Source organism: Stenella coeruleoalba, assembly GCF_951394435.1.
Source record: "Stenella coeruleoalba genome assembly, chromosome: 14".
NCBI lineage: Eukaryota > Metazoa > Chordata > Mammalia > Artiodactyla > Delphinidae > Stenella > Stenella coeruleoalba.
In genome coordinates, this window is record NC_137160.1 from 16,206,322 (window position 1) to 16,218,857 (window position 12,536).

The 12,536-nt window shown below is 38.4% G+C and overlaps 1 protein-coding gene across 3 annotated transcripts in view; it reads right to left on the minus strand.

The window, feature by feature from the left end:
• MALT1 (MALT1 paracaspase) overlaps positions 1-12,536 on the minus strand; it is a 60,287-nt gene that overhangs the window by 20,496 nt on the left and 27,255 nt on the right. For 2 of the 3 annotated variants that reach the window (XM_079943522.1, XM_079943521.1), the window contains 3 exons: positions 9,739-9,765; positions 7,955-7,987; positions 2,251-2,454 (listed from right to left, as the gene is read on the minus strand). In XM_079943522.1, the coding sequence (XP_079799648.1) occupies positions 2,251-2,454; positions 7,955-7,987; positions 9,739-9,765 (264 nt within the window). The remainder of the gene's footprint in view (positions 1-2,250; positions 2,455-7,954; positions 7,988-9,738; positions 9,766-12,536) is intronic. The other variant, XM_079943523.1, reaches the window with a different exon arrangement.

Genomic DNA, 12,536 nt, shown 5'->3' on the forward strand with positions numbered 1-12,536 from the left:
TATCAAAGCATATCTAAGCTGCAGCAAGTGACGAATGTAAAAAGGTGTTAGGTAGGGTGGATATCAAGCCAAATATGTAGTTATTCTCCATCCTAGTTTATGTATACAACTGAAATCTTTATCCTTATTTATCTTCAAGGACATGTAGTATTTAAGTCAGTTATTCCTGTTCTTAGATTGTGTTTTTAATGTTTATGTATGTTTAAAAATTGAGTTACTTATTTTCTGTTAATTTTTATTTCTCTCACAAACCCAAGGGCACTATAGTACAAAAGGGCATAAACTTGAATGCCTGTGTTTCCCACGTCTAATGGGAAATTCCTATGACTCTGCCTTGGCCTCCCCTACCCGAGAAGTGCTCCTGGCCCCCCGGGGCTGTCAGCTGGACACAGGGCACAGTCCAGGGGAAACGCCTATGCCCTCAGGCCTCTACCACACTTACATTGAAAGTAGATGTGTCTGATGTTTGGGATATTCACAATACTTCAAAATATAATGCAGCCACCCTGTTAAGACATGAATCAGTAGTATGTAAACATCTTTTCCAGCTTTCTTAAGCTGCCATTTCGCTTTAATATACCTATTTATTCCATATTCCAAGTTGAGGTTTTCATACTGGGGCAAAGCTTCAGCATAAGCTGAACTCTTCTTGCCAGAACTTTAAATATTTCTGGTTCTCAAGCTTGCAGGGGCAATTAAAAGTTTTGATTTAAAAAGCCAAACCAAGGACTTAAAGCCAAGGTGATAATGTTAATAAGAAATGAGAACAAATAATCAAGCACATAATTCTTCATAAAATTCCCTCACTCTTAAAATACTTCACCAATTCCAAAACCTAAATCGGTAAATATTTTTTCCTTCTACCTCCTTACTTTTGGGGAAGTTTTAGAAGCCTTTTCCTGTTTAAGCCATCTATGCACTTAAAAATGGAGATAAATTATGTAATGTAAAAATAATCAACCAACCACCTAATTAGAGACTAAAAATATAAACCAACTACCACAAAGGCACATTAGTATCGTATATTCTACCATATTTTCATAAGACAAATGAACGGATTCACCCAGATTCATCACTTTATATACTCATAAACAAGATTATGTTATTAAAACGTCAGCATAATAGTTGAAATCCCAAATCTGAGAGATTTAATTTGTTGATTCACTTGCCTAACAACTGTAATCCTTATTACTTAAGAAGAAACTCATTTAAAACTTATTTAGTACGATTTTAAGACTGTCCCTCATCCCACATACAGTAATGTGTTAAATCTTGGAAAAAATCTTTTCTTCCATTAAAAATTCTACTCTGAGAACCTTCAGCAATTGTACCAAGCTTGCCTCATCATATGACTCTAATTAGAAGTAAAAAGGCTAAATTTAGAAATTATTGAAGTAAAATAATTGGAAAGGTATAGAAGCCAGATAGACGCTTTGTTTATCGGTGGCATCCTGACAACAGGCCTGGAGATGTCACCTTCCCAGCAGTTGAATGTTATTACACAACATCGTGGTGAGCACAACTCTGAGAAACATGGCTCACAGCACAACATTTGGCCGTTCCATGCTTGTGGTTATGCCCACTAAAAGAAAGAAATTACCGAAGAAACTGCTTACTACTGACAGCATGTTCTCTCTTTAAAGAATCACTGACATATATGTAGTGTTCTTAACATATTTAAAAGAATGAGAAAAACCATTACAAATTTACTGTTAGAATTTTTGTGGAGGTCCATCTTTAACTGCATCTGCATAAAACTTTAGTTTACTGATTGTTTTCATATGTCTCACTCACCAACATTTTCTTGTTAAATTCTATTGTCCACTAAAAGACCTGAAAATACTACGCAATATTTAGAAAAAGGAAACAAACGTGAAATGTTCATTCGGTTACAGCATTTTGTACGCTAAACACACACACACACACACAGTAATATTTAACATATATGAATATACAATTTGCTATTTGGTCATTGAACTTTACTGTAGCTCTCGTAGTCAATAAAACAAAATCACGTAAGGTAGGTAAGAATTCTAATAAGAACAACATTGTTTTGACACATGAAAGTAAAGACATCAAGCTAATTAGTCATATGGAACTATGGAATGAAGATCAAAATCCATCTTTTATTACAAGAATAAAACTTTTCAACAATCCGTTTACCATGCCTTTCTGTTTTTTAACTCTTAACCTAACTTATACAAGAAAAATAGTGGATAATTATAAAAGCAAAGATGATAAACATCTTACCATAGACTCCTTTGTCTAAAAGCAGTAAAAATTCGTCCACGGCATTACGCATCTCATATTCAGTAAGATCCAGCAGTGAAACGACTTTGAAATCTAGCTGTCTTAACAAGTTGGTCAATTCATACACATCCACCAAAGGAGCTTTAAGCTTGGGGTGCTCCCAGTAATTCATATTTCCTATCAAAAGAGCAACCTTGTCCTTTGCTATTTAAAAAAAAAGGGGGGGGAGGGGGAGAAATTTAAAGGAGGATATAAAAATTAAACCTAATAAAATGCTTTACACATAAGATTTCATTATTTAATTTCATTTTAGAGTGATCACCTTACATAGCAGACCAATAAACTCTACTGAGGAATACAGAGGCTGATGACTCAAACAACTGAAATTAATTGATGCTTCTGAGAACCAGGCAAAGGATATTAGCTGTATATGAAGCATAATAGTAACTAATATTAAAGTAATACTTTTACTGATTTACAACAGAAGGAAAGAATATTCAATATAGACTTTTAGAGCAAATTTAAACAAAGAATGTTTGGAATTGGGTTCCCATCAAATTAGGTTCTGTTTTGCTGACAATGAACAGGCTAGAAACAAAAGAAATATCAAAAAGAGGGAAAGGAAGAATTCCCATCAGAGCAGATAAGGGGAAATGCCAAAGAGGAGGGAAAAGCAGGAGTTTAACAAATACTGTATTTTTAAATTTTCAGTTGATGTACTGTCTCCCGTTAGCTGCTTTAAAAAAAATTTCGTGTTTGGGTGAGATGCGGTTACCTCAGGGCTGCATGAAGACTTTTTGTATGAATACCTTAGCAGTTCCATCTGTGACCTTAGTGAACTGAGGCTTTGCTCAAGGACGTGGTCTCATACAAAAAGTGGTTCTGTTTGTAAGAGGCCAAAAGATCCACACCTGTGCCTTTAAAAGTACCAGCTGGCTTTATCTGGTGTATAGCTTGTCCGAAAGAGTTGTGGAAGGCTGAGCATAGCTTAGTGCCTAAGAGGTCTTCAGAATTGTACTTTTGCTAGTCGCGGGTGGGGTTAAAGGTTAAAGACTTGAGACTGTGCCACGACAACAGGAACCTGTCATGATGTTTTTCTCAAGGGCTGGCAGTGGGGTGTGTGCAGCACGTTACGGTCTAAATCCATGATGGAGACACCAGAGAGCAGCAGAGAAGGTGGAACAGGAGCACGTGGCAGTCCCAGACTGACGCTGGCCAGGACTTGGTGACCAGCCTTTGTCACAAAGTGCTGTTAAGTAGCTTATTTATAAATTAACATGGATACTACTCCTGTGCAATTGAAACAGGCGCAAATAATCACATTGCTGACTTGATGGCTACAATATGTCATCTAATTTCAGATGCTTCAGATCGTTAAGATGATTAAATGTCACCAAAAATCTCTGGTGGAATTTCTTCTCTTTCCACAGAGCATTTAAGTCTACAGTTAAACAAGGTCTGGAGAAAAACTAGCACCAACTAAAAGAATGTGACCCTCTCAAAGTGGCAGAATACCCCACTTTGTGAAAATCCTCAATACTTCTGTCATGGTATCTTTTTTTTGTTTCTTTGGCCTCGCCGCGCGGCTTGTGCAACCAGGGATTGAACCCGGGCCCTCGGCAGTGAAAGCGCCGAGTCCTAACTGCTGGATGGCCAGGGAATTCCCCTTGTCATGGTATGTTTATTCTACACTGACATTTTCGGAGATTTCTTGCTCATTGCCTATTCTTATGAGTATACACATTTTTGAAAAACATGAAATGATACTTAAGCCACATTTCTAACTCAATAAAAGTCACTTCAAGTCCTGTACAAATGATAATCTCTTCTTCTATTCCAAAGAAAAGGCCAATTTTCAAGACTGTTTAATAAATAAGTAAATTGAGACATAAAGCCTCTACTAAACTGCCTTTCGTTTTAAAACAATAAAAAAAGTTGAGAATACTCAGGATGGATTTCAACTAGGAGGCAGTATAAAACATGATCACTTGTATTTCCTTTTTTTTTTTTTTAAAGTTTCTTCTTAAATAAACTAGAAATGTACTCTTACCCCAATTTACGCACTATATAGGAACACTTCAGCTGGCTAACCCACAGAAAAATTTCAGAGCATGTTTTTCTGAGCCCATCAACCCTATCAGAGTTCAGAGCCAATGTCAATACACTGATGGACTCAGTTCAATCTGCTCCTAAGTGAGAGGAGGTGGAGGATGTGTGGTCACTGGCTGACATCATTACAGTCCAAATCATGGGGTTCCCAATGCGATTCAAGTAGTAAAGTGTCTGCAAAGCATCGTGGGTTTCGTGGTGGAATATTATGATAGTTTAGGATATATATTAGATTAAAATTTTCTGTTGGCAGAAGACAATTATAAAGGTATGTAATAGAAAAAAATCACTGGGGTTTTTGGTTGGGGGAACAGTTGTCAAACTAACCATACAGGCTGTTTCTGCTAAGATCGATTATTTATTCACTAGTTTTGTTATCTGTTTGGAAGGAACACTTGGCATTATTTATAGAATGCAAGGGTTCAGGGCTTCCCTGGTGGCGCAGTGGTTAAGAATCCGCCTGCCAATACAAGGGGCATGGGTTCGAGCCCTGGTCCGGGAAGATCCCACATGCCGCGGAGCAACTACGCCTGTGCGCCACAACTACTGAGCCTGAGCTCAAGAGCCCCCAAGCCACAGCTGCTGAGCCCACGTGCCACAACTACTGAAGCCTGTGTGCCTAGAGCCTGTGCTCCGCAACAAGAGAAGCCATGACAATGAGAAGCCCACGCACCGCAACGAAGAGTAGCCCCTGCTCGCCGCAACTGGAGAAAAGCCCGCGTACGGCAACGAAGACCCAACACAGCCAAAAATAAATAAATAAATAAATAAATTAAAAAGAAAAAAAAAGAATGCAAGGGTTCAGCAATTTGAGAACTACGGGCTTAAAATGTGTGTATCAATAATTGACCATAACTCTTCAAAAACTTTTCCCCAAGGATAATTTTTAACAGCTAGTTCCTAAACCGTCTTGGAGCATTTTCAGTTTGATGGTAATAAAGATGATGGGTAGGGAACTTACCTTGCCCACTCTACTGGTAAACCAGTTCCTGAACGATAGGTGAACTGGGGTGGATTTAGAATAGAGAAGCAGACTGCAGTGGTCGAAATGAGAGGTGACAAAGTCTTATTCCAGGAATTGGTTGTAGAAAGGGAAAGGAAAAGTCAGACTTTAGCGCTATGACAGAGAAAGAAACAGTAAAATTTGAAGTTGAGGAGACAAGAGTGAGGAATCAAAGAAAACTTCAAAATAGCAACTATATAAGCGACTTATGATGGTTTTCAAGTGATAAAATAAATGGAAGAAATTTTCTGTAGAAAAACATTTACTGTAAGAGCCACCCACAACTTCTTGAACACAAACCATTCACTGGAAAAAGGAAACACAAACACCAGTTGATTAAGCAACAGGATAAAACAACTTCAGAAAGAGATTTTAACTACATGATCCTAGACATCTTCCAAAGTTTAATGAAATGTATTCTTTAAAAACTGGTACAAGTTACATCAATAATTTTATGTCTGATTATTCTAATAGTGTATTACTCATCTCATCCAAAAAGAGTTAATATTCATAAGCAACTGGAAAAGGACCTGGTACATATTAAGTGCTATATAAGTGTTTAAATAAAAAACCCTTTGCAGCTTCCCTGGTGGCGCAGTGGTTGAGAGTCCGCCTGCCGAGGCAGAGGACACGGGTTCGTGCCCCGGTCCGGGAAGATCCCACATGCCGCGGAGAGGCTGGGCCCATGAGCCATGGCCGCTGAGCCTGCGCGTCCGGAGCCTGTGCTCCGCAACGGGAGAGGCCACAACAGTGAGAGGCCCGCGTACCGCAAAAACAACAACAACAAAAAACCTTTGGCCATCTTTCAGTGATTGAGTATTAACATCAACTTTGACTGGGTGAATATACAGTCCTTGTTGGTTTCATGCATCAGATCTTTTAATTTCTATGTCCTACAAAATAAAGTCCAAGTTCCTTAGACAAAACCATTCATATTCTAATCCAGGCTGCCTTTCCAGCTTGTGGTAAGAGGCAGCCCCTGCGGAACCATGGCTTCCTTGTCTTTAAGCAGTGTGGTCACCCTCACCCTGGCCCCTGCCCCCGGCTCCAAATCTGGGCTGCCCTGTAGTTCTCTCTGAGCTTAATGTAGTGTGACACTTTGCCAGTTCTGGGTCTCAACCTTAAGTCCAGAGAGTTTCCGGTTTGGGGATTCAGCCACCATGTAAAGAAATTTAACTACCTGGTGAGACCATGTGGGGAAGGAGGGGAGGAGAGAGAGGGAGAGAGTGAAGTAGACTGAGAATATTACATGACAGGAAAACAGGGGCACATGCCCTTTTACAGGGACAGCTACTATTTAAGCACAACTGACAGCTCTCACTCAAAATCTACCATTTTCAGGAGAATCTAGAAACCTGAATTTATATATGCTATCTGATCAGTGACAACTGATTCTAATTGTTCAACACTGTGTGGGCCACCCCCCTTCCCCAGTCAGTGCCCTTTTCTCCACAGGCCGAGCAATCCCACGTTATGCTACCCTTCACGGTGTCAGCCTCCACCTCTATGCTGATGACGCTCATGACGGTATCTCCGAGCCTGGCCTCTCCTTAGAATTCCAGATCCACGTGCACAATTGCCTGCTGTGTATCTCCGCCTAGACGCGACACAGATACCTCAAACCGGTTAGGTCCCAAAATGAGGGTCATCTATCCTTTGAATCCTGCTTTTGATTCTGTATTCTCTAACTCAGTGGGCTGTATTACCACCTGCCTAGTGGTCCAGCAAGAATCTGGAGCAGGCATGGTGCTTCCGCTGTACTTTTTATACCCTATGGTGAGGTGATGAAAACAGCTTACTGATTCCATCACCTCAAGGTCTTTTGAATTTGTTCTGTCTTCTTCTGCATGGTCTTGGTACTACCCTGGTTTAGATTCTCATTATTTCTTATCTAGACCATTGCAACAGTCTCAATTGTTCTCCTAACCTAAACAATGTCTCCCTCCAGTTTATTTTCTACACCGATACTAGACTGGCCTTTCAGAGGGACAAATCTCACCCCTCTATCAAGTTTCCTTCCAATAGCTTGTCTGAGAAATGGGGCTCAAGACCTGGACTCACCCTGCTTCTCCAGGCTCCTTCTCTTCATGTTCTAGAGAATCGTTTGTTACCTGCAACTCCCCAAATACAACAGGCACCCTGTATTCTTTCTCTGCGAAGTTTACTTAGGATTTCACGTTCCCTCTATCTGGAAGGCCCTTCTCCTATTCATCCTTCAACATGTAGAGCTGCTATGGCAGCCTCTTTCGTGCTTTCCTAACCTCTAACTCCACCAAGATATAGTATTACTCGTTTTTATGTGACCTATACATGTTTCTTATTGTCTATATGTATATTTGTTTGTACATTGACAAACACAGAAATCACTCCACAGAAGCTGATCTGGTCCCTGAAACTGAATTCATAATATTTTAAAGTCTCCTGTTCTGTAATTTCTTGTATACATATCCAAAATAAAACATTTGGTTTCGATGTTATTCAAATATTTATAAAAGTTGTCAATTTAAAAAGTCTCAAATCCCTTCATGATCCCCATAAAAGAGTTACATGCTACAATTATATTTTGATGAAGCATTTTAAAGCTCTACTCACCCAAAGGCTGGTCCACTGTTTGCTCTTTATGATCTATAGAAAGGTAAAAATGCAAAAAGATAAGGAGCTGTTATCCACGATCCATCTTCGGGGTTAGAGAGATACGGAAACAATGAACAATCGCATCTGCAGCACCGAAGGGCAGAATGTGGATCCTAACGGCTAATTTATGATTTTTAAGGTTTTCAGGTTCTTGATTAAAAACATGTACCTAGATGGACAAGAGTCGGAATCGGGGCAGGAGAATGTCTCTGGTAATTGATTACCACAGCTGGGGGTGATACTCTTTAACACGTGAGGTAGAAATTACAATCTGAAAATGGTTGGTGGTGGCAAGCAGCAGCAGGAATTTAACATCTACTGAACGATGGCGTGGGACTGCTGTATGTGCTGTAAATATAACTGATTTAAATCATCTCCGTTTATGAGGTATGTACTGTTATTACCTCCATTATACAAATAAGGAATCTGAGGCAGAGAAAGACTGAGTCACTTGCCCAATGTTTTCAAGCTAGGAAATCTCATTCCGTGGTCACGCTCTTTGCCATCAACTATACATAAAATGAAATACCTCCCACTCTCAAGGACCATGCAGGAAGAGATGCAGGGAAAGATGGAGTTCAGTCAGTAATATGTCTCTTACTATAGACAGAGTGTTTGCATTTTTAATAATATATATGCTACGAGAGTCCACTAAAAATATATTAAATTCTTTTTAACTAAATTTCTTGGTGTTTCTAATTCTTGAGGAGTAACGATATAATGAAAGAGGAGGTCGGGAAAATTTTAGAAGCTTAGTGGTGCTGGTTTGCAAAAGTTTTCCTGAAATAGCTTTTCATAATGTTCATTGAAGGGCATGAAATAACAGACAAATTTAGGAAAAGGGGATTCCTAACCAGATCAAGAGAAGCAACTAGCTACATGACGAGGGTGGTTCTCCAACACCACTTAGTTTTGGGTGCTTGAAGCACGTCTCACAGGGGCTTCCCGGAGCTCAAGGCTGGCACAGCAGGAATGACATGGGGGTAACAGTGGCGTTCTGGTTTGTCTCACTGGCTTATGTGTCATCAGCACAGCCCAATCATCACTCACAATAACAGATGTTTTTTAACAAAATATGGGCACAAAACTAAGCAAACTAGTCATGGTGCTAAAACTATGAGAAATCACATGTCAAGAAATAAGAGGGATCTCTACATATATTAACTGATACATATAACTACCTTCTTATTGTTCTCCTGTGAGGTTTTATTTTCAGATAGTCACAGGTTCCATCAGTGCCTTTCAGAATGCCCACAGCCTGGACTGATGTCCTCGGTCTTTATGGAGTCCTCATTATTACTATGGCTTTCATCTCACGTGAGGCTTCCCTTTAGCTTAACTTGTTCAGAAATCTGTTCTGATTAAAACTGGCCAAAGGATGATAAATACTCCTGCCAACGGTCAGTCCCTTAATGGTCAATGACGAACTACTCATCTGTACAGCACTAACAATAATTTTACTTCTGTTACAGACACCCACCCAACTAGTTCAGATGTGTTCAATGACTGAGCAGCTTTGAACAAGGACCCAGGGGTCTGGTGAGTTCAGAGATGTTACTCCTGTCACTCTTTCAAAGGCTGCTTCTTGTCTTTCAAATTAAAGAGCAAGCATTTCCCCATTTAACTGCCTTTTGATGACACAGAGTTATTCACAAGGATAGAAAATATCTATAGTATCTTTAAGTTACTGTATTCAATAACTAAATATCTAAAGCTAATGTTTTAATGTTTGTATTACTCACCGGGATGCCCGAGATTATTTAATTCATCTAAAATAAAATAAGAGAAAATAGATTAAATAATCTTTAAATAATTTAAATAGATTTAAATAACCTTTAAATAATCTGCCAATTTAGCACAGATAGTAAGACTGACAAAAGAAGTTGATTCTTGCACTGCTGAATCGTGTTATAATGTCTTATCAGGTTAGAACTTTTAAAATGCCATAAAGGAGAAGTCATGCAGTCAAATTGTGAAGAGGAGAGAATGTGGTTGTGGACATCAGTTAGGACTCCTGAGCGATTACTACTTTCATTAAATGACGAAAAGCTAAATAGACTCATTCTTAATTTGATCAAAGTTTTAGATATGCTGGCCAATTATTGGATGAAAACAATCACGAGACAGGTTTGTCTATGGCCTCGACTACACACTTCATGAAACTAATTAAAAACCTCAAATGATATTTTTGAGAATAAACTTTTAATTTTAGAACAGTTCAAGATTTTACAGAACTATCGTGAAGATACTACAGAGAGTTTCTACAGACACCCATACCTAGTTTCCCTATTTCTAACATCTGTTGTCAGTAAGGCGTATTTGTCACAATTAATGAACCATTAAAGTTCTTTTTTGTTCCAGGACCCCATTCGGGACACCACATCACATTTACTTGTGTCTCCTTGGGCTCCTCTTTGTTGTGACAGTTTCTCAGACTTTCCTTGTTTTTGATAACACTGACAGTTTTGAGGATTATCGGTGAGGTATTTTGTAGAATGTCTGTAAATCGGGAGATGTCTGATGTTTTTCTCCTGGTTACACTGGTGGAACGTGTTTTTGGAGGTATAGTGGTTTCAGAATTGTCAGCCTGTAGAGCCTGGCTAACAGAAAGAAAATCATCTAAGCAAATACCTATGACATTATAGCCATCTATTTTTCCTTTACAAATTGTGTGAAGATAAAAATTAACATTCACAAATTATAAATGCTATACTATTCATAAAATATTATGCAGTAACTTCTATGAGATATAAAATCAACTACAGAGTGGTATCGGCTAGAGTACAGGGTTCTGTACAATATCTTCTGCCTTCTGTGTTCACTCATTCCCAGGTACTTAGGTTAGCACCTGTTCTTCCATCCCATAATCAGTGAGGTTGCTTCATACACTTGCAATAGGTTTAGATTCTTCTGTCGTATTCTGTGTTCCATCCTGGGATCCCCCTCCTCTGACCTTCCGAAACGATTTAAAACCTGCATATATGTATTTACCACTACAGCTGCCATATAGAATGTTTTCACTGCCCTAAAGAAATCCCCTGAGCTCCACCTATCCAACCCCCTACCCCTTCTCCTGATCAAGTATCTTTAACGAAGCACATAAAATAGGTCACATCATGTTCTACAGGTAAAAAAAGATACGGTATGTTGGGACATTGTTAACACGTGCCACTCCACCAACTATAAAATGCCTCAACTTTGAAGACTTTTTTAGAAAGAAGAGTTGGATCTAATTTTTCCATCTGAAATTTTTGGAGTAGTTTCATAGTTGGGTTTTCATCTGTGTTTGGAACAGATTTATCTGAAAGTTATTACTTAATAGTGTGTTTGCCACTGCAAAAATTATAGGAAGAATCTTGCAGGTAAAGAAGCAGCAAGGTGGTAATATACATGCATTACCCAGAAGCTGAACAGCAATGCTAGTTTATGTTTATTCTTAGAGGTCTCCAATGTTAGGAGGTTTTAAAAATCATGCAATTAGCTGAAAAAGGAGAAGGAAGAAGAGTTTGGTTAGGATTTCTTTACATAGATTCCCTCATGTAGGGCCCATAGGTCACAGGATTAGAACTGCTTTATGCTAGAGAATTCCTGTCCGCAACTATGACTGGGATGAAAACAGTACTTATAGTATTTCAAAGTGACACCATAGCAGTATGAAGGACAGGAAAACCAGGAAACGTAAGATTTAACATTATTTTTTTACTTTGCTCAAGTAGAGCCTAAGGGTTTATAATAAAGAGGCAGAAATTGAAAAAATACTTTGCTATCCACAAACCTAATTTTGCAAAACAGTGACATCACACTAGGGGAACGTAATTTAAGTTTTAAAATTTACTCATTACAACTTATGTGCAAGGCTTTGGTTAATTAAAACAAGATAAAAGTTTATGTTAAAATAACTGTCAGTTCTTTTTAATCTACCATGTCACTTTTACCATAATATATAGTCTTCAGCCTTGTAGCTTCAAAAAATGGATCTTATAAATTTTATATTAAAACAGGATATTTAATATTTGCTAAAGCATGCGTTAAACAATAAAGCTCCTGTCCTGAAACTGTTATAGAAATTACATTTGCATTTGAGAGGCATCTTACCATGGCTAAAGGACAGATAAAATAACCTAAACAACTACCCATGACAGTATAGCCATGGATTTTTACAAATTTTATGAAGATAATTAACATTAAGAATTAATTGCAACTGTTCACTATTCGTAAGGTGTTGTACAGGAGCTTTGTTTTATTTTTTATTTTTTGGCCACATCATGCGGCATGTGGCATCTTAGTTCCCCCACCAGGGATCGCACCTACACCCCCTGCAGTGGAAGCGCAGAGTCTTAACCACTGGACCGTCAGGGAAGTCCCAGGAACTTTATTTTTATATACAATAGAAAATCAATTAAAAATTAGTTGTTTTTTTTTTAACATCTTTATTGGGGTATAATTGCTTTACAATAAAAATTAGTTGTTTTAATTAATGTCAGCTTAATAGTGTCTCTGGTAATTTATTAACCCTCAAAGACTAAGATACAGTATCCTT